Source organism: Molossus molossus, unplaced genomic scaffold (genome assembly GCF_014108415.1).
Source record: "Molossus molossus isolate mMolMol1 unplaced genomic scaffold, mMolMol1.p scaffold_m16_p_20, whole genome shotgun sequence".
NCBI classification, from domain to species: domain Eukaryota; kingdom Metazoa; phylum Chordata; class Mammalia; order Chiroptera; family Molossidae; genus Molossus; species Molossus molossus.
The window spans coordinates 27,788,795-27,812,085 of NW_023425356.1; the positions used below are offsets into that span (position 1 = coordinate 27,788,795).

At 36.8% G+C, this 23,291-nt stretch overlaps 1 protein-coding gene across 1 annotated transcript; it reads left to right on the forward strand.

The window, feature by feature from the left end:
- Positions 1-20,164: 20,164 nt before the first annotated feature.
- Positions 20,165-23,109, forward strand: LOC118637720 (T-cell surface glycoprotein CD1e, membrane-associated-like). Its single transcript, XM_036273271.1, has 6 exons — positions 20,165-20,280; positions 20,598-20,894; positions 21,525-21,803; positions 22,041-22,319; positions 22,719-22,812; positions 22,941-23,109. The coding sequence occupies exons 1-6, from the start codon at positions 20,220-20,222 to the stop codon at positions 23,107-23,109; spliced, it is 1,179 nt and encodes a 392-aa protein (XP_036129164.1). The 5' UTR covers positions 20,165-20,219.
- The last annotated feature ends 182 nt before the right edge of the window (positions 23,110-23,291 follow it).

Consider the following 23,291-nt stretch of genomic DNA (forward strand, 5'->3'; position numbering starts at 1 on the left):
ATCTGAATCAGTGCTTTCCTAATAGCTGTTCTTTTTGATCTCAAATAAATGCTTGTTGCCTCTCACTTTCAACGGCCTTTTATTTTAAGTTTACAACTTTAACTCCATTTATGCTTTCCCTGACTTACATGCTGCAGTTGCCATATATTTTATTTTATATAGTAAATGTAACATTTTAAATACATTTGAAGTTATATTTATAACAGTAAATATTTACTTTGATTTGTTCTTTCTATTGCTCAACTTTGCTGTTAAGGTTGGGGGCTAGCAATGTCAGTTGACCTTAATCAAATCACAAATTGCAATTATTCAAGTCTTGATTTCAATCCCTATGATGACTGCTCTATTTTTTTTTTTTTTTTCTATTTCTGATTCACTTTTACTCTGACAGTATAGGGCTTTAGAATGAGGATATAAGGTTTTAGGATTTCAACCTAAAGTCTGTGGGTTTACCAGGGCTTTTCTTCCTATGTAGGTTCCAAATTCCAACATTTGTCTCAGTCTCACGATTCTGTAGATGGTTCTGCTCAGCCTCTTATCTTCTCAGCCACCACCTTTAGAATTCGCAGGTGCGTGTAGGTGAAGAAAACGCGGTTGCAAATGCCATCTTGGTTCCATCTCTCAGCATGCCTTACCTTTCCTGGATTAAGGCACTCTAATTCCTCAACATTTTGGCAGTTCTCAGATGTCCTCACGTGAATGAAACTTTTCAAAGTCTCTTTTTACCAGCTGTTCACAGCAGAATGCTTTTTCTAAGCAATCTAATCTACCATCGTTAGAATTAAAATTTTGATGTAATTTAAAAAGTCAATAAAATTGGTTAAGATCATGACCTTGCAAGTTCAAAAATGTATTTGCAATTAGCGTTGGAAACATTAACCCCTGATATTAGTTCCTTTAGGCATCATTACAGGGGAGACATTTGTTTCCTCAAATTACAGAGATCATATGTGATGATAATGATGAAGATAATGGTGGTGGTGGTTGTGGTCCTAATGATACTAGTACTAGGAGCTAATAATTTTTTAATGTTTCTTTTGTGCTTTTTTTTTTTTATGTACTCCCCATTTAATTCTCATAATAACCCCATAAGAAAAGTATAATTGTTCTCATTTCACAGATGTGGATGACAAACTCACAGAATCATAATATTTGTTTAGGTTATATTTACATAGAGCCAATTGGCCTAATAATATTCTTGTTTCATTTTTTTTTTTTTTTTATCCTCACCTGAGGACATTTTTATTTTTTGCATTTATCTTCAGATAGAGCAGAAAGGAGAGAAGAAGGGAGAGAGAGAGAAACATCGATGTGAGAGAGACACATCAAGTGGTTGCTACCCACATGACCCCAGCTGGGGCCGAGGACAAACTGCAACCGAGGTACATGCCCCTAGCGGGAACTGAACCTGGGACTCTCTGGTCCACAGGCCGACACTCTAACCACTGAGTCAAACTGGCCAGGGCTTATTTAGTATTTTTTATTGACTTTTGAGAAAAAGTAGAACTTAGAATATTTTTTATGTAGTGTTAGGATAGGGGAAGAGATGAATTTAGAGCTTGAAGATGGGACTCAACATGGAGAGTCAATTTATAAAGAAACATTAGAGAATTCAATAAGCAGAGTCACAAGTAGACACCAACATAGTTAGGAGAAGAGGTGATAACAGGTCTTAAAATCTTAGTAAACCCAAAGTGTAAATGTATATATAAATAAATGATGAATAAATTAACAAATGTTGGATAACAAGACCAGTGTTCTCTATACAAGAATTGCAAATAATCAATGTAGATGCTCCCCTTCCAGGATGTGAAACTTGATGCACTCCCTTTGAACTTAGCATCTCACTTCCACTGAAGAGTGTGGAGAGGTAAAACAGTAACCTTACTGTTAAAGAAAAATCAACTGGCATACACAACCTTACCCAAATGATTAAGGTTAAAATTACCAGTCATAAGTCATGTTGCTATCATGTGCCCAAACTATGACATGATAGATACTATGACACAATGAGAAAGGCATGTTACCTCTGTGGTATTTTTTTCCCCTCAAATCCACAAACCCAAACTCATCATGACAACAACATCAGACAAATGCAAGGTGAGAAAAATTCTATTTAATATCTGACCAGTACTCTTTGAAATTATCAAGGTCATGAAAGCAAGAACAGACTGAGAAGCTATCACAGATCAGAGAAGACTACGTAGAATGATAACCAAATGCAGTGTGAGAGTCTGGATTGAAACTTTGAACAGGACATAAAAATTAGTGAAAAAACTTGTGAAATCTGGAAAAATCTGTACTTTAGTTAATGATAATGTACCAATATTCATTTCTTAGTTTTGGCAAATTTACCACAGTTACGTACAATGTTAACTTTAGGAAAAACAAGGTAAAAGTCATATGGAAACTATACTTATCAAATGTTTTTATTAAATCAAAAATTATTTTAAAATAAAGTATTTATTTTTTAAAAAGTCCTAGTAGAGTCTAAGAGAAGGCCAGAGTATATAACCTGATAAGATCACCTACACAAGTGTGTGCCTCATAAATGGACTCATTGGTGAGTTTATAAAAGAATCATAATTATTTAAGGTTTTGAGGAATCTGAAGGAAATGCAATCAAGAGGGAAGGGCAATGAATCATGAAATGTAGATTGATACTACCAAAGAAAACTTTTTTGTGTGCTTTACTGCAGTTATCTGGGACAGCACTGGCTTTACAAGTTCACATAAATGAAGTAATCTAAAGGGAAATCACTTTGGAAAAAAAATGAGACCTCAGAGAGAAAATGTCACTAAGTTTAAAATTTGATTTGAAGGGAAAAAAATCTGGAATATATAAACCTCCTAAAAAGTAATCATAGGAAAGAGTTGGCTGTCTGGGCAGAGTTGGAAGATTAAATAATTGCTGTGTAGATGAATGAGGCTGAGAAAAAGCCCAATTGTGTGATTAAATAGGAACTTGTGGGCACTTACCCTCCTTAAAACCCATGATGAAAAAGCAGTATGTTCATATTGAAAGATGAAATTTTATTATATAAAACTGTAGTTGGCTATTGAATGTTTATAGAGATAATTATTCATGTTATTTTATAACTTCTGTTAACATTTTATTAAACTGTCATTGTTTATTTTAATACCCTTAAAGTTGTAAATCAGACTTCTTTGAAGGAAATACAGGAAAGTCATCAGATGATTACAAAAGTTTTCCAGATTAAACCTTTTCTTACATTTATTCAAATTTATTTAAAAATATGATTTAAAATCAATTCTAGGTGATTTCCTCCTTCTCATTTTCTTACTTAGGAAATTTAATTTGTCTAAAGAACATATTTTAATGTGTTTCCAGTGAATTTTTCACTTGGCAGGAAGGTCAACAAAAAGGGATCTGTGAAGTATGACTATGAGACACTCCCCAGGGAAACAAAAGGGAAGGGGAATTTCTTCTTAAAAGGGACCTGGCCACAAAAAATAAGTATTTTTAATAAAAAATGGTGGTTAAGAACTAATAAAATTTTGTCAAGCTAGAAGGAAATACAATAAAAATTAATGTTATTTTTTTTTTCCTGTGGAATTTGTCTTCTGCATGATTTTAATTTAGAAGGAATTAACTAATAATTTTGTTAAGTGTTGCTGGGTTGTTATCAGAAATTTATTTCTGCTTTACTAAGTTCATTGCTGTGACTTGTGAATTTGATAACCTCAAAATTGAAGAATGATGTTTGGTTATTTTTACCCATGTAATAGTGCAATTTCCTGTGGAATAATAAAATTATTTTATTCTCTATTTTTTTTTGTTCATTTTATTTTGTAAATGACTCTAAAGTTTCTCAAATTAGTACAATTACTTGTAACATTGATGTTTGGCACATATTTCAATTTTTGACAATTAAGTTTTTATAGGTTGGTTTATATTCTCTTCAATATCTATCCTTGTCTGCAGTCCATAATAGTATTATAAAACCAAGGTAGACCTACAGACAATTTATAGCTTTAAATGTATTTGTAAAGAAGAATAAATGTTTTAAATAAATTATATAGAATTCACTCTGAATGAAAGTAAAAAGAACCATAAAATAAGTCCAAAAATATAAAAGAAAGAAAATCAATTTGAAGAATGTATTATTAAAATAGAAATTAAGACAACCCACATAATAGAAACTATCAAATTAGCCACAAACTGTTTTTTGGAAACATTAATAAAATATAAAGTAAATTCCAGCAGAATTGATGAAAAAACAAAAACAAAAAACAAAACACTGTGATTTTAAAAGTGGGTGTTAATGGATGTAGTAAAGAATAAAAGATAATAAAAGAAGGTAAACTTTATTTCAAGTGGTTTGAAGTCAAAATGTGATGGAAAATTTTATTGAAAATTATGTGATTATAATAAAACTTAAAGGAAGAGAAAACCCTAAGTATGCAGTTACCATAAAAATTAAACCTAATGGCGTAGTTATAACTAACCTAAAAAGTTCCACACTCTTGTGTGATGTTTAATTTCAGGTTATAAAGAAAGACAGAAAACAATTGAAGTCATTTGATGAGGCTAGGATAACTCAATAGAAAAATGCCACAACTTGACCAAAACTTGAAACAAATAAAGTACTTGTAAACAAATAAAAACAAAGCAAACAAATAAACCAAACACCCAACAGCTGTTGTTATCCTATTTCACTTATGGAAAGAAGTAAATTTAGATGTACATGTAGAGTTCTTACCAAGAGTGTAAGAATAATTGAACATTAGAAAAATCCATTAATGTAGTTGTCTAAATTAATAGATTAAAGGGGAAAAATGAACAGTCTGATCATCTCATTATATGCTTGACACAATCCTCAATAAAATTAAGGATGCGTTGATGAAGAAAACATCTTACTAATTTCAGAAGAAAAGGGAGCTTTCTTAATATAGTTTAGTTTAGTTATAACCAAAGTATAGAAAATATACTTGATAACATTAAAATTAGGAACAGAACAAGGGTGTCTGCAATTGCCATTAGTCTTCAAAGTGGTACTGAAGTGGTACTTTCTAACCCTGTGAGTAAATAAAAATAAAGATATAAAGAAAGATGAAATTGTCAGTACCTATTTGTACATGTGTGTTTCGTGTTGTTGAGTTGGCTCTGACTCTTGGAGACCCTACGAATGAATGATGTCCACAATGTTCTGTTCTCAACAGTCCTTCTCAGTTCCTGTAGACTCAAATCTGAGTTCTTTTATGGAGTCTATCTCATACTGTCTTTCCTTTTTCCCTGCTTTCTCTTTTTCTCTGATTATTGTCTCTTCCAAAGAACGTTGCCTTCTCACAATGTGTCCAAAGTAGAACAGCTTCAGTTTTGTCACTTTTTTCCTCCCACAATGTTTTGCTCTAGGGCCCAGTCATTTGTCTTTCTGGTAGTCCAGGATATTCGTAGACTTCACCAACATCACATTTCAAATGAATCAAATTTTTTCCTATCCGCTTTCTTCACTATCTAACTTTTGCATCTGTTACTGTAGTTAGCTAATTATTAATGGGAAAGGAAGCAAAGGGGAGACATTGTTGAGCATGATCAGCTGAGAAGCAGAAGCCTGTTTATTTCACCAGGAAGCTACAGCTTCACACTTGCCCCAGGGGACCACCAGTAAATTTTCCACGGACCACTGGGGGAAGGGATAGAACCAAGGGGGAGGTAAACACATGCACAATACAGTAAAACCTTGATATAATGGACTAATTCGGGTGAGAGTATGCCCATTAAAGCTGAAAGTTCATTATATAATAAGGTAGTTTTTCCTAATGCATACGTTAAAAAAATTGACAAATAGTTTACCTGTTTTTACTTATGTAGACATGTTTGTGTAATTAAAATGAAGTATGTATGAAAATTTAACTTCACAGAAAAGTTTTCTATATGTATTACTATAATTTTAAATTTATACTGAATAGGTCTAGTAACGCATGCATTCACCAGTCACCGCAAGTAAAAAAAATGCCATGGCTGGGGCATGGGGCATGGCTCAGCGCATATGGAAACATCAGCCCACACGTGTTAAAATTGCTGCAGAAAGTCATGCCATGTGCCAACAGAAAAATTACCAGGCAAGATGCAGTGTGATCATGCTTTAATCATTTGAGGAACATTGTTTACAGGCACGGACTCTTGGATTTAAATATGTAGACTATAGTTGTAGATACACAATATTTATTTATGTCGGTGAAATTACTACATTGTTTTTTTCAACACATGGCCTATTCCATACAATTTGTTAAAAATAACCGTGAATTAGCTCGGCTGGGGTGGCTCAGTGATTGAGTATCCCGTGCCCTGGCCGGTTTGGCTCAGCGGTTAGAGCGTCGGCCTGCGGTCCTGAGTATTGACCCATGCATCAAGAGGTTGCTGGTTCGATTCCTGGCCAGGGCACATGCCCAGGTTGTGGGCCCAAGCACCAGTGGGGGGCATGCAGGAGGCGACCAATCGATGTTCTCTCTCATCGATGTTTCTATCTCTCTCCCTCTCCCTTCCTCTCTCTCTAAAATCAATAAAGAAAAAGAAAATTAAAGAAAAAACAGTGAATTAATTTTAAAAAATTATCCGTTAATTTAAGTATAACAAATCTTGGTTAAAAGCATTTAAAAATTAACAGGGTATTCATGTTCACATATGACACACTGACTGGAAATTTTGTTCGTCAAATTCGGTCTCTTAAATTGAGGTCCACAAAATCAAGGATTTACTATAAAGTCAAAATGGCACAGGGGAAGGTATTTAACCATTGAGGGCTATCAGTCTAACCTGGGAGAGGGATCATTGGACCCATCAGAGGCCCACAGAGTTTGGGAAGCTGATTGGTTATTCAAAACATGCTTTGGTTCCTCCCTCCTGAGAATACCCAACTCCACAAACAAAGAAGCTCTGTCTTGCTAGGGACCCACACACGCCCTTCCGTGTTCTTGGAGCATGCTCTCTCCCCTGGGAGCATATGACCATGAGGGTCTAGCAGCAACCGGGCCCACGGACAGTGTGGACTCCAGAAAGACTAAGTTTTAATATAAAGCAAAACTCTGGGCACTGGTTTTCATTTTGGCCTTGGTGAAGATACTGATGGACTTTTTCTATGGCAGGAAGAAGGGACATGAGAGACTGGGAAACCAGGAGGGGAAGTCCTTTGATTTTGCATCATGAATAAACAACCGTGCCATACCACAATCTCTTGTGCATGGATGATCTTTGCAATGCTTTTCCCGAAATCCTGTGAAAGAGCTTCATTCCCCCTGACAGCATGCAGAGTAATTGGGAATAAGAAGGTGGTCTCTAATGGCACATCTTTATTATTGGTGATCTCTCTTAATTCCTCTATTGTTGCCCGTTTATTGCTCAGCCTTCTCTTTATTTGTTTGCCACAGTCTCCATTTTATTTGCATATGATATAATATGCATATTTTAATGTAATATGATACAATCTGATCTGTTTTTTCTATAAAACAGATTAAACAATAGAGAGAGTAATGTAAAATATTCAGCTATTTAGATAAATAAAAAATCAGCATGCTAAATAAATATAATACTACTAAAGTACAGAATTTTCCATTGGACCCCACTTATCCAAAATGATTTCCAGCAAAAACAAAACAAAATAAAAGGAAAAAAAGATTTATTGGCAGAAAACCAAGATGAGTTGTTTATGAATATACAGATGCAAAATGAATACATGTTACATTTTTGTTGATTTGTATTCCTTTTATTTTTATTACTTTTATGATTCCATGAAATGTATCTCCATTTATTTAGATCTTTACTCTCTGCAATCTTCTTTAGTTTTTACTGTATATGTCTTGTATTTCTTTTAATACATTCACTCCTATGTACTATGTATTTTTTCTTTTTGAGGTTTGTGTAAAAAAAAATGCTTTCCTATTATTTTTAAAGTTATTTATTGTTAATATATAAAAAATATAATGATTTTGGTATATTAATCTTGCATCCTGTTAAAAATTTATTATACATTTCAATCCAGAATTTTTACTGAGTTGTTAAAAATATGTTCTGCTTCTTCATTGATAGTCTCAATTTATGTCATCATTGTTTTCATACTCTCCTTTAATTCTTAAATGCGGGGTTTATTCTTTGAACATATTTGATGTTCATTGTTTTCCAGCTTTGAAGTTTTTCTCTATGTTTAACACTTGAGCAACATCAAAGGCAGTTAGTTCACTTCTTTTTCTCCCTGTGTATAGTCACATTTCCCTTTTTCATTTCATGCCTTCTATATTGTCGAAAAATGCATGATGATATATTGATTCTGATCTCCCAACAGTTATTTTTGTTGCGCTTTGTTTCTTTGTATATTTGTTTAGTCACTTGACTGAAACAATTCTGTACAGTCTGACTCCCCCACAGTATATGGTCACATATCTCTGCTAGATTTTTAAAAATTCTTATTTTTCTTTTTAAGATTGTTAATAAATTGCATTCAAACATTGAACCTGCAAGGCTTCGACCCTTTGCCAATGGATCTTTTTGCTGGGGTGTACATTTAAGGGTCGGAAAGCTTTCCCTGAACTTTACTTTCCTCTCCACTTTCTTGTGTCTTCTCACAGTTTGTGCACAAGCCTCATATTCATCCAGGGATCTGCAGAAACCTGGAGTTAGTCCTTTCTGGTCTCCTTCGAACATGCACGCAGCCTTGCACATGTGTGCATCCTTCCAAACTGGCAGCAATGTGTGGAAGATTATGGTGGTTCACTATGATCATCTTATTCATAGGATCTCCCTCTAAATTTTGTTGCTAGTCTGCAGGTATGTTGCTTACCCCATCCAGTGTCACACCCTCAGGCTAGCCGGGAAGTTAATCTTTCCATGTGCTTGTCTTTGAATTTGCTATTGGTTTTGACAACATTGCCCCCGAGTTTGTGTTTTCCTCCAACTCCTCTCCAAATCAAGCTAGCCACCTCCAGCAGAAAAGCCTCTAATTCCCCTGGCTCTCCCTGCCTAGTAGCACTGCACTGAGAGGACTGGCATGGGGACATGAGAGCAGCCCTGATAAGACCCACAGCTGTGCTTATGGCAGGTTTAGTAGTTTTTCTAGAATAAACACTTCTCAATTTTTTATATGCCTTTGATCCATGTCTAGAGTCTTAATATGGTTGTCTTTTTAAAACATTGTCTGGTGTCATTACTGTCATTGTCTTTTGGGAGAGATTAGCTAGCCTCCTCACTTCAGCATCTGGAAGTTCCCAATCCTAGAGAAACTAGGGAGTCAAATTTGCTGCAGCACCTCTTGTTTGTATGGTATCAGGGTGTATTGTGAAGATTCCCATGCACTTAAGGCCTTAGTCATGCACAGGACTAAAATGATTCAACAGCGTCTTAGTCGTATGTTTAAAAGGGCCTTGGAGGCCTATTGGTTGGTGGTGTAGCAAAGTGAAGTATTTAAGCTTGCTTTAGCTCACCTCTGTGTTGGTGGTGAGTGGGGAAGAAAGATCCCATGTTACCCAGAAGTTATTGAAGAGGCTGTTATTCTGAAAATGTTGGGTGACCAGCACATAGAAACACAGTACTTCAGTGAATTGACAGTTTGATAGTAAGTTCTGATACACCCATTATTGAATTTGAGATTTGCACATGCTGCAGGCATGAGTAAACTATATCATTATAAGATAATCAGCCTCCCGAATATGTTACCTAGGTATAAACATGATATAATTTTTACTGTAGTATGGAATTCAGTACATAATTATATCCTAAAATATCCTTTGCCCGTTTAGAAAAAAAAAAAAATACTTAAAACAGAGAAGTAGATTTTAATGATATTTGAGAAGTTGTGTTATGAAATAAATGTGAATTATTGTTTTTTCTCAGTTCCTCAAATGGGATATACTTCCTCTGTTTACTGGGTCTTAGCATATACTGTGTTCTCTTTTTTCAGGTTAACTCCAAATCTCTCAGAATGCAGGTCTATCATTACTTTATGGGAATCCTTCCTGAACTTCTTCACCTGGTCCATTCTTCCTATCATTTGTTCTCATGGCACTGTATACTTCTAAATTAGTGTTTATGGCATTTATATTTATATGTTCATTTGAATAAGTCTTTTCGTTCACACTAAACTCCACCACAACAAGGGATTTATACCTCATCTATGCTTAATTTGCTCTACCATTATATTCTCAGCCTTTAGTAATATTCTTGGCATATAGTAAGTGCTCAATAACTCTTTATTTAATGAATAAATAGAAAAATAAACCAATTCAAGAGACTTGAACATTTTCTAAGACTCAGTTATTAAATTTAACTTAAAAATACAATTTGAAAGAGAGGGACTGATATACAGATGTCCACACATCTTTCTATAACACCATGTGCTTGGCAGATACTATATAGTCCATAACATCTCCTTGCAACAACCCATGTGCCGCGAGCCACCCAAATACCTCCAACTGGACTCCCAATTTCAACATGACCCAAACTGAGTTGTGCATCTCGATACCATCCTTCCCAGACTGTGTTGTCTCTCTTGGTAAATGACACCACATCATCTCCTCCTGGTCACACTTTGTCTGATTAATCCTAACTATCGTCATGCTTTGCTATTTCCACTCCCCATTGTCCCCGCCACTGCCTTTGTTTAGGTCACAAAAGTCATCTGCCATCTGGTTTCATCACTCTCTGATTGTAATTCTCACTGTGAATTAGGGTACTTTTCTAAGTGCTATTTTAACCACATCACTTTCATGTTTAAAATCCTTTACTTCCTTGAAAAACAGAACGATTTTTCAATATGGCAATTGTAATCAGGGCCTACTCTTATCTTGTCTCTTTTCTTTTTCTTTGGTCCCTAAGCTTCACTATTCAAGTCTCTCTCTAAGTGTCTGTACATTTCCCACATGAATTAACACTAACTTTCTAGTCTATTTTACTATGGGATAAGGCAGATAGTCCCTTCATTCCTTTTTTTTTTTTTTTTTTTTAGCAAAATAACTGTAAGATCTTATTTCTTTATTTTTTTTCAGGTAAAATTTAAAAAATTTATTAAATCTACTTGAACTTTCTATGGAACTAGAGGGCTGCTGCTCAAAATACACCCCTTCTCCCCTTGAGCTTTCTGTGCACAAGATGCAATGGGTCCTTTAGTTTCAAAGCATACAAAAACAAAGGAGATACTGTTAGGGGTCCAGTTGTCTGCATCCCTGATTCGATTTCTTGCAAATACAGTGCCTATTTTCGGGATGGAATAACTTCCCAGGCAAACTTATCACTCTGCTAACAGAGACATTTTTGGGTTACTGCCATAAAATCGACCAACTGTTCTTACAGCTTGAAACTCAATAAAACCCGTGTTAATAAATAATTCTCTCAGTATTATTAGCAAGACATTTAGTAATGTGTCGGAGAGGTTGTGGAGAAAAAGAAACCCTCGTACACTGCTTGTAGAAATATAAATTGTTACAGCCACTATGAAAAACAGTATGGAGGTGCCTCAAAAAATTAAAAATACAGTTGCCATATGACCCAGCAATTTCCCAGTTGGTTACTACCTGAAAATTTTGAAAGAATTTATTTGTAAAGATATATGCACCCCTATGTTCATTGTAATATTATTCTTGGTGGCCAAGACATGGAAACAACCAAAGTGCTTCTCCATAGATGATTGAATAAAGAAGATGTGGTATGTAATATAATGAAATACCACTCAACCACAGAAAAAAATGAATTGCTTTCATTTGCAGCAATATAGATGGATCTTGAGAATATTATGCTAACTGAAGTAAGTCAGATGGAAAAAGTCAAGAACTATATGATTTCACTCATATGTGGGATATAAAACTGAAAGCAACAAATGAACAAACAAACAAACAAACAAACAAAAACTTATACAGACAACAAACTGCATGGTGGTTACCAGAGGGAAAGGGTTGAGGGCGGTAGAAAAGGGTAAAAGGGGTCAAATGTATGGTGACAGAAGAAACCTTAATTTTGGGTGGTGAGCACATATTACAAAATACAGAGCACGTATTACAAAATAACACATATTACACAATACATAATACAGAATACAGGATTGTACACTTGAAACCTCTATACTTTTATTAACCAATGTCACCCCAACAAATTTAATATAATTTAAAATATAAAAAAAATGATTCTCTAATTCTTATATTTTGTATGCTTTTATTTACACGTATGGTATTTATAAACTTCCTCCTATATTTGTACTATTTTTCTTTTGCATGTATTTTGGATTGTGGATTTAGAAGCATTTTATCTACTTTCTTTTTTGAAGGACTTCTTTAAGGTTTTTCTTCACAGTTGAATCCCTTCATTGTTTTCTAGAATGGGAATGCATGTATTCATCTTTTTTTAAAGGAACATTTTAAGTATTTTGGAGATAAACAAAAGGCTTGTGCTCTCTGCCACCTTGACTTAATCTAGTCTCCTACAAACATCATAATTGAACTGATTTTTCTAACAAGCTCTATTTTATATTGTTCTCTTGTGATCAGTAATATATAATTTAATATAAACTGTATTTCTCTCCTTTTGTTATCTCCCTTCCCGGGTCTTAGTAAAGTAATATGGAATTTAATTTTTGATTATTATTTTTTTTTATGAAATAGTAATCAAATGCATTAAATTTTACAAGTGCATTTAAACAATTATTTGGAGCTTACTATATATTTTAAAAATAAAAATTTTAAATGAAATTTATTGAGGTGACATTAGTTAATAACATTATGTAAGTTTTAAGTGTATAATTCTATAATAAATCATTGGTGTATTGCATTGTGTGCTCATGACCTAAAGTCGAGTCTCCTTCCATCACCTTATATTTGATCCCCTTTATCCCCTTCAACTTACCCTCACTCCCCTTTTCCCCGCTGATAACCACCCTAATGTTTTCTGTGATGATGTGCTTGTTTATTTTGCTTGTTTGCTTCTTTCTGTTTGATATCCCACTTTATAAGTGAAATCATATGGTTTTGTCCTTTTCTGTTTGATTTATTTTGCTTAATGTGATATTCTGAAGAACCATCTGTGTTGTAACAAATAGCAGTGTTTCATCCTTTATTATGGCTGAGTAGTATTTCACTGCACATATGTACCACATCCTTTTTTCTATTCATAAATTCAATGACACAGGTTATTTTCATGTCTTGGCTACTGTGAATAATGTGACAATGAACATAGGGTACGTATATCTTTACGAATAAGCGTTTTCAAGTTTATCCTTGCTGAGTTTTGGTATCAGTATAATACTTCATAAAATGTGTTTAGAAGTATGACCTCCTTTTTTTTTTTTTTTTTTGGTACGTGCCCCTAGCGGGAACTGAACCCAGGACTCTCTGGTCCACAGGCCGACGCTCTAACTGCTGAGCCAAACTGGCCAGGGCTAAAAGTATTACCTCCTCTCTAATTTTGGGGGGAAATGTTGAGAAAGATAGGTATTACATTTTCTTTGAATGTTTGGTAGAATTCATGAGTAAAGTCATCTGGTCCTGGACTTCTACTTTAAAAAGATTTTTTGATGGTTGTTTTAATATCCTCACTCTTGATCTGTCTATTCAGATTTTGAAGTTCTTTGCCTAGATTTAGCCTAGAAATATATATATTTACAGGAACTGATCACTTTCTTCTAGGTGATATATAGTCTTTTATAGTATTTTTGTGTATTTTTTTTTTTTTTTGGTATTTCTGTAGAGTCTGTAATAACTTTTCCTTTGCTTCTGATTTTGAATATTTGATTCTTCTCTTTTTTCTTTAGTGAGTCTAGCCAGAGGGTTGTAATTTTTAAAAATATTTTCAAAGAACTAGCTATTTGTTTAATTAAAATTTTATATTGTCTTAAAAAAACTTTTATTTATTTATTGATTTTAAGAGAGAGTAAAGGAGAGGAAGAGAGAGACAGAAACATCGATGAGAGAGAACATCAACTAGCCACCTCCTGTATGTCCCCCACTGGGGTCCTGGTCCACAACCTGAGCATGTATCCCGACCGGGAATCGAACCAGGGACCTCTTGGTACATGAGTTGATGCCCAACCAATGAGCCACACTGGCCGGACTGTGTTGCCTTTTGGTTCTCTATTTAATTCTGTTCTAATTTTTATTATTTTTTTCTGCTGACTTTGGGCTCCACTTTTTTTTTTTTTTTCTTTCTAATTTTTAAAGATATAATGCTAGAATGTTTATTTGGGATTTTTCTTGTTTTTTTTTTTTTTTAAAGATAGGCTTGTAGTGATATAAACATCTCATTACCACTTTTGCTTCATCCCAAAAGTTTTGATATGTTGTATTGTTATTCTTACTTTTTCTAAATAATTTATTATCTCTCTTTTTATTTCTTTTTTGACTCCGTCGTTTTTAGTAGCATGTTGTTTACTACCTATATATTTGTGTCTTTTTCTGCCTTTTTGTAGTTGATGTCCAATTTCAAAACATTGTGCCCTGGCCGGTTTGGCTTAGCGGTTAGAGCGTCGGCCTGCGGTCCGGAGAGACCCGGGTTCGGTTCCCGCTAAGGGCACGTAATTCGGTTGCAGTTTGTCCCCGGCCCTGGTTGGTCGTGCGGGTGGCAGCCACTCGATGTGTCCCTTTCACATCGATGTTTCTCTCTCTCTCTCCTTTCTTCTCTCTCCCTCCCACTCTATCTGTACAAAAAATGGAAAAATATCCTCAGGTGAGGATAAAAAAAACCCAAAAAACAAAAAAACGTAGTCAGAGAAAATGCTCGATATAATTTCGATCTTAAATTTGTTAAGGTTAGTTTGTGTTCCAATATGTGGTCTACCCTTGATAATGTTTCATGTGCTTTAGAGAATGATGTATACTGTGGTGCTCTGGGATAAAGGGCTCAGTTAATGTCAATTATGTTCATTTGGGCTAATGTTTCATTTATAACTATTTTATTATTGATTTTCTGTTTTTATGATTTATCCATAGCTGTCAATGGGATATTGAAGTTGTCTATGTTAATTGGGCTTTTGTCAGTTTGTTTTTTGTTTTAGTTCTGTTAGTAGTTGCTTTATATATTGGTCCTCCTATTTGAATGCATAGACATTGAGACGTGTTAGGTCTTCTTAATGTATTGTTTTCTTTATAATTATAAAATGTTCCTCTTTGCCTCTTGTTACATTTTTTATCTTGAAATATGTTCTTTCAGGTATAGGTAGTGCTATACCTTCTTTTCTATGGATGTCATTTGCTTGGAGAATTGTTTTTCTGCCTTTTTAGTTAAAGTATTTTTTTTGTCTTTGCAGCTGAGATGTCTCCTGAAGGCAGCATATAGTTGGGCTTTTTTTTTTTTTTTGGAGCAAATCTGCTACTCTGTACCTTTTTCATTGGTTAACTTAGTTCAATTACATTTAGTTTTGGGTTTCTTTGTGTGTGGTTACCACTAGGTTTATGCAAAAGAAAGTTTCATACCCACAATATTCTATTTTTTCCTCTGAATACATCTAATCTCATATGTCTTTGCAAATTCATACCTTTAGTTCCTTTTTTAAATGTTTTTGTGTGTTCATTTATTCTGTGTGTTCATTTCTGAATTTGAGTAGCTTTTGTCTTCTTCCTTTTAAAAAAATGTTATTACCTGCTTTAGCCTTCATGTGGTATTTAAGTGCATAGTACCCAGCTATAAAAAGGGTTGGAATATCTTGCTTCTGTCTTCCTCTTAGTCATGTTCCATGTAGTTTTGTGACCTTTTGTTCTTTGTTTCAGTTAGAATAACCCCCTTGAATATTTTGTGTAATGAAGGTCTTCTGTGTAAATTCCCTCAGTTTCTGTATGTATGGAAAAGTTTTTATTTCTTCTTCATATTACTTTACTGGATATATTATTCTTTTAAAATTTATATTGATTTTTTTGGAGAGAGAGGAAGGTAGAAAGAGAGAGAGAGAGACAGAAACATCTATGTATCTATGTGAGAGAGAAACATAAATTGGCTGCCCCTGCACGTCCCCTACTGGGGATCAAGCCTGCAACTAGGGCATGTGCTCTGACGGGGAATCAAACCTGGACCACGGGAGGATGCTCAATCTGCTGAGCCACACTAGCCGGGTAGATATATTATTCTTGGCTGGATATATTATTCTCTTTAAGTAATAAGAATATTTTATTCTCCTGTCTCTACCTTGTAGGGTTTCTGCTGAGAAATCTGATTATAATCTAATGGGATTACCCTCATAGATTACTGTCTTCTTTTTTCTGGCTACCTTGGTAATTCTTTTTTGTCATTAATTTTTGACAGTTTCAATGTAATGTGCCTCAAAGAAGGCATTTTTGAATTGAGGTAATTTGATGTTCTGTTTGCTTCTTGGATTTGAGGATCTAGCTCTTTCCATAGGTTTGGAAATATCTCATCAACCATATTTTTGAGTAGGTTCTGTTTCCTTCTTCCTCTTTTTTTTTTTTTTTTTTTCTGATATGCTCATTATTCTTATATTGCTCTTTCTGATGGAGTCAGCTAGTTCTTGTACAGTATTTTCTTTCTTTCTCTCTTTTATCCCTGCATCATTTCTAGATTTCTGTCTTTAATATCACTCATTCTTTCCCCCATCTGGTCAGTTCTATTTCCTAAGCTTGCTAGTTAATTCTTTATCTCTCTCTCTCTCTTTTGAGTTCTTCATCTCCAGAATATCAATTTCGTTCTTTTTTAAAGTTTCAATCTCTTTGGTAAAGCACTAGTTTTGTTCATTGATTTTTTTCTGAATTCATTAAATTGCCTATTTGTGTTTTCTTGTATCTCCCTGAGTTTTTTCAGTACTGAATATTAGATTCTCTTATTTATTTATTTTAGAGAAAGAGGAAGGCAGAGGGAGAGAGAGATAGAAACATCAATGAGAGAGAACATTGATTGGCCACCCCCTGCATGCCTCCCACTGGGGATTTGGCCCACAACCTGGGCATGTGCCCTGGCCAGGAACTGAACTAGCAGCCTCTTGGTGCATGGATTGATGCTCAGCCATTGAGCCACACCAGCTGGGCAGATTCTCTCTCATTTAAATCACATAGTTTTATGTTTTTAAGTTTATTTTCTTGAGATTTTAAAATTTCCTTTCTGTGCTATCTTGTTACCTTGGCTATTCATGGCATTTGATGGACTTCTTTTCAGTCCAGACATCTACGTATGAGTGGCACTTTCCTATGATTCAAAGAAAAGGTCTTTCTATTTTTTTCTAGTAGGTGGCACTAAATCACCTGTTTCTTAGTTCTCTTGCACTGCTCTGGCTCTTCAGATGTTGCAGTTGGTGGAAAATGTCCTGTGTTTCCTGGGAAGTTGGGTGTTTTTTCTGTTTCTAGGTCGTTTTAGTCTCGGCACAAACTCTGCAAGGGAATGTGGTGGCCATTAAGTTTCTCTGTCCATGAAATCCCAGTGCTGTCCCCTGAAGACAGACACTGCTAGCTGTTAAGCCACAATGGGTGGTGTGGGGTTAGCTGGGAGAAGCTAGCTGCTGCCTTTGTTGCTTTACTCTCCCAGTAATGGTGACTGGTAGATCTCAGCAGCCTCCCCTTTGTCTACCCGCTGACCCTGGAATTAGTTGCAGAGTACAGGGAAAAAAATGTTTCTGTCGTATAAGCTCTCAGGTGTGCAGATACTGCAATCCTCTGGACCCTGCTGCTAGCTAGTTCTGGGAGGGTGAGGGGGGGTTGCCAGGATTTGTGTCTGTGTCTGAAATGCCAATGGACAAATAATGGTGGTCGTACCTTGGTTCTTTGTACTTGCCCATTCACTGGGTTCCATCGCAGCTTATACTGACCACTCCCCCAGGAATGCTCACTGTATCTCTCTGTTCCTACCCGCTGAGGGAGTGCCAGTGACAACCGGACTTCTTCCCTCTCTGGGCTGAGCCTCAGTGAGCTCTGGGTTTGAAGCTCCAGGATTCATCCCTGGCACCATCTCAGCTCTTCTCTCTTCCCAGCTCCCTGGCTCTGCTCCCCTTGCCCAGCGTCAGATGTTTCATTGTGCTGATCTCTCAGATATGTTTGTGTGTCGAGAAGGGAATTCTTTGTTGAATTATAGATGTTCAAATTATTGAAACTTCAAGGGGAGAGACCAAGGGGACCTTGCATTCCACCATTTCTCTGACCTCTATTTTTATTTTTTGAGGAAACTCCATACAGTTTCCATAGTGGCTGTACAAATTTACACTTTTACCAGCAGTGTGTGAGGGTTTCTTTTTCTCTACATCCTCTTCATTGTTTGTTATTTCTTGTCTTGTTGATAACAGCCATTCTAACAAGTGTGAGGTGGTATCTCATTGTGGTCTTGATTTGCATTTCTTTTTTAGCTAGTGAAGCTGAACATCTTTTCATATATCTGTTGACCATTTGTATGTCTTCTTAGGAAGAATGTTTTTTCATGGCTTCTGCCCGTTTTTTAAAATGGGATTTTTGTTTGTTGTTGTTGAGTTCTTTATATATTTGGATATTAGCCCCTTATCAGAGATTTTATTGGCACATAACTTCTAACCTTTGGTTGGTTGCCTTTTTGTTTTGTTGATGTTTTCTTATTCTGTGCAGAGGTCTTTCAGTTTGATGTTGTCTCATTCATTTAAAAAATAATAATTTATATCAGTATTCCTTGCATTATTCAGGTAACTTTTTGGTTTTACTCAGATTATTCATTTCACAAGGGGAATTATGTGACATATTCTTTGAGCTCTTGAGTGTTCAAATATGGATTAATTTTTCCAATATAAAAGAATGATAATTTGCCTGAATAAAAAATTTAAGATTATCTTATTACCTCAGAATTCTCCAAATATTTCCCCACAACACTGAACATGAGAGATCTAAAGCTAGTGTCCTAAAATTCAGAAACAATGAGTGAGACTGAGTGAAAACCTTCCTTAATAACTTTGAGCACAATTCTGTGAGTCCTCTACATTATAAAAGTAGAGGTTTTCGGTTGGGTTTTTTTTGGTTGTTTTGTTTTTTCCTAAGGACCTGTATCTGAAATCTTAGTGTCTGGCCTATCTTTTGGCACCAGGTGTGCTCTGACTAAATGTCAGTTGAATGCTCATATGAAAACCAAACAAAGGAATACTATTGAAACTGCGTTTAGGCTGCCACAGTAAGCCTTAATGAAAGGAATGAAAGTAAAGACTCAACACAGTTATTCTCCCATGAACACTCTGGTCCCCTGGAGCCACTACTTTGCCCCCAATAAAACCCTCTCATCAGACACCACCAAGGGGACACCAGAGCTCCCAGGCTATTACATGTGAAAAAAAAGCTGCATGACTGGTCTTCTTACTTAGAGTACCTGTAGACACTCGCAACTCATTAGGGTAGAATGGGAATCCAAAGCTCCTCCCTGTGTATTCACTATAGACCCACTCATATAACGTGAGTGAAAATCTGTCTGCCTATCGGCTCACCACTTCTAGGTCAAGCAAACACATGGTTTCCTTTAACAGTGACAGTTTGTCTGACTAGTGAAACTGAGAAAAAGCATAATTTCCTTAGATTATCTGATAATCCGTATTGTCACTGCCGGTCCTTTTTCACTATGAAATATGGAGATTTATATGTAGATAACACAGCTATGCTCAAAGTGCATAGTTTCTTCTTAAAATATTTTTTTGTGAAGAGCGGAATAGAAAAACAGAGGAGAGTCTGAAGGGACAGGGAGAGCAGGCAAGGCAATGAGAAGAGTGACAGTAGACTCCCGATGAAAAAATAATGGAAAAGTAGAAAAATTTGGAGAAGACAGGGAAGAAAGAAAGGCTGGGAAGCTGATAGGAAGAGGAAGAGGTCACAAAGAGACAAGGAGTCGGGAGACTGCTGGAAAGGCCACTGGGCACTACTGAGGTTATTTTACCACCTCTCTTTATGGAAAAGGATATGGAGAACCCAAGTATGGGCTTCGTTTCTCCAAGGCCAAGAGATATTAAATGTTCTGGCCAGAATACACACTGCAGACTTTGTTATAAGCCAGAACTCCTGTTATAGTTGTTGGCGCAGTGGGGAGGTTAGGAGGCAGACAAAATCAGGAAGACAATCTGGAAGCCAGATAGTGGTAGAGAAGGAGGGGAAATGAGAGACCTTGTGGGAGGCTTGTGGTTGAGGGAGGCAGTAGGGTTTCTCTGAAAGAGAAGTGAGCAGAAGGAGAGGTGTGTTTATTTGTGTGGCAAGGGATATTAGATAAGAATTCAAGAGCGTCTGGAGGGGAAGTTGATGTCTGACTTCTGAGGAACACTTGTCTTGCTGTGGTATCCTTTATCTAATAAGCATCAATGCTGCTTCTTCTGCCCCTGCTCTTCGAGGGAATTCTCTGTCATGGGCCAGGCACGAAGGGTAAGAAGAACCCAGGTGGAAAGATACCTGTTTTGAGGCATAGAGGGTGGAGAAAAAGTTATGGGGAGGATTTTGGGGCAGGGGGTAATGCTCCTACTGGGTGTCCTTGTAATCTGCGTGACAGGCTAGTTCCAGGCAATGTATCCTTGACCACAGTCTCGGTATCTCTCTCTGATTCTGGGGAGAAGAAACTGGATCAGAAAGAAGGGGGTATGAGGATATGTGCAAACTCTGCAACTATTTCCATTTTTTCCTATGTGGGCCCCTCTTCTTCCATCCTTTCACACGTTCTCAATGGTCATTTCTCTGTCTCTCAGCTGCCCACATTCTAGGACTCCATCATCCAGCAGCAGAAGAACCCCCCGCCTTTTACTTGCTCCAGACCTCTTCCTTTGCCAACCACAGCTGGCAGCACACCCAGTCCTCAGCCTGGGTGGGCGAGCTGCAGACTCATCGCTGGGACAATGATATGGGCACCATCGTCTTTCTGCGGCCCTGGTCTCAGGGTAATTTTAGCGAGGAGGAGTTGAAGCACCTCCAGGCGCTATTGCAGTTGTATTTCCATAGTTTTCCCAGCCAAGTGCAGGAGCTTTCCAGTCAGTTTCAGTTAAAATGTGAGTTTGCTTTTCCAAGCTGATATTTGCCTGAGGGCTCCAACCAGGTGAAGATAGTATGTGGGCTTTGACCACCATTCAACCTTCCTGACCTTGCTTTCTGTCTGCCTTCACTTACTCTCTCCTCTTAGCTTCACCCTTCACTATCATTCCCACTCTAGCCCCACCCCACCATATACACAGAAGTACCTACACATACATATCTCTTCACATCCATGAATATACCCTCTTATTCTGGCTCCTTGGAGTCGTATCTTCTTTTGATGTTCTTTCCCCCATCCTCAGCTTCAGACTCAGTCTTTCCCAGCCAGGATGTGCTCTCCTTTCTTCCTGTCCTGAGTGTTTGGTGGCTAACCAATACCTGACCCCTCCCAAATGAGCTCTTCCTGACTAGTCTGCAATGTTTCTAAATCTTCCCTTCTAGCCCCCTCAAATCAGTTATTTTAATGCACCTTTATTATCTTCACATTTTCTTCCCATAAATTTCCTCTCCCTTTTTCATCCCAACTCTAGTATCCCATGTGATTTGCCAGAATTTTTCCCCATTAAATCCCTTTACTTTCTAGATTGTTTACTTTCCTTCCCTACAGTTCTTTCCATGTTGACTTTTTCTTCCTTGTCTACGACCAGATCCCTTTGAGATTCAGGTATTATCCGGCTGTAGATTGCACCCTGGGAAGGCCTCAGAAAGCTTTTTAAATGCGGCATATCAAGGATCAGATTTCCTGAGTTTCCAAGACAATTCCTGGAAGCCATCTCCAGGAGCAGGGAGTCTGGCTCAGAACGTCTGTAAGCTGCTTAATCACTACCGAGTTATTAAAGAAATTATGAAGAGAATTCTCCGTGACACGTGCCCGCAATTTCTGGCAGGCCTCCTTGAAGCAGGGAAGTCAGAACTGGAACGCCAAGGTGAGCCCAACGTCCTCTCCTCTCATATTCTCAGTGCTTCAGTTCTTGTATTTGAGTTTTTTACTCTTTATCATCCCCTTGAAACATACAATAAGAGGCGAGAGGGTGAGTGTGGTTTTAGGACTATTTCCAAGAAAAGAGAAAGAAGTGATTAATTAAACTGCTAAGGCACCTGAGTCACTTAGCTCTGGCTTAGGATATATTCCTAAACTCCACTTCTTCTCATCTTTTTTCCAGTGAAGCCAGAGGCTTGGGTGTCCAAAGGCCCAAGTCCTGGTCCTGGGCGTTTGCTGTTGGTGTGTCATGTATCTGGCTTCTTTCCAAAATCTGTGTGGGTGAGGTGGATGCGAGGTCAACAAGAGCTGCCGGGCACTCAGCAAGGTGAAGTCTTGCCCAATGCCGACACAACATGGTACCTTCGAGTAACCCTGAATGTGGCAGCTGGAGAGGCGACTGGCCTGACTTGCCGAGTGAAACACAGCAGCCTAAGAGGCCATGATATAATCATCCACTGGGGTGAGGAAGAGCTAGGGCTCGGCTGGGGCATGATAGTCTTCCCATAGTTCCAGGGCTAATGAATGAGCAGCTGGAGAAGTGGATGGAAATGTTATGCACAGAGGATAAAAGTGGGAAAATACAAATGAAGAAGGGTAAAAAATGATAGCAATTAAATTTCAACAAAACAGAAGTAGAGGATTAGAGGTGGTAAAGAGGAAAAAAAGAGAGATCTACTGATTTGGTAAAAAAAGAGAGAGGGGGTGAGATTAAGGACATAGACTTGGGAAGAATTGAAATGAGGGTTCTGGAAAATATAGAAGAAAACTCTTGGTAGGTCCTATGTCTGTGAAATGAGGAGCATTAACTAAGGTAGAATAGCGAGAACTTCAAAGATTGATATTCTTATTTTATCCTCAGATGGGTACCCCATCTTCCTCATATTGATCTGTTTGGCTGTACTACTTACCCTGGTTATGTTGGTTGTGGCTGACTCATGGATTAAAAAGCAGAGGTGAGATTTTTCTTGTTCTGTTTCTTCAACTACTTATCAACTCATTCTTTTTTCCCTTATTGTTTTTCTTTCTTCCCCCTTCCTCTGATTTCCCTTTTTTGAGATCTGGATTCTCTTCTTTCCCACAGCTCAAATGTGAACATTTGTTCTCTCCACGGGCTCCGCTTAAATGTTCCCACAAAAGTCAACATCCAAGAAGCCAGGAATTTAGGGCATCAACTCTGCTTGGCACAGAAATCATGGATGAAAAACAGTTTCTTGAATAAATGTAAAATAAGTCTAAGCAAACTCCGATGACATTTGTTTTACCTTATGCATAAAATTCTTATCTGCCTCTTTTTAAATATGGTTCATACCAATAAACAAAATATGAATTTGTTGAAATAGCTGGCTTGTTCTAGCAGAGATTCTGACTCATTTGGAAACGTGTCTGCCCCCCACTCTCCATCTTGTGACAATCTCTTTTCTGCGTTGGCTAC

What these genes read in the sequence shown, in the direction of transcription:
- LOC118637720 (XM_036273271.1), top strand. Translation starts at nt 20,220, where the DNA reads ATGCTGCTTCTTCTGCCCCTGCTCTTCGAGGGAATTCTCTGTCATGGG. An exon ending in GTCAGAACTGGAACGCCAAG is followed by an intron (nt 21,804 to 22,040) that starts GTGAGCCCAACG and finishes TCTTTTTTCCAG; the next exon opens with TGAAGCCAGAGGCTTGGGTG. An exon ending in TGATATAATCATCCACTGGG is followed by an intron (nt 22,320 to 22,718) that starts GTGAGGAAGAGC and finishes TTTTATCCTCAG; the next exon opens with ATGGGTACCCCATCTTCCTC.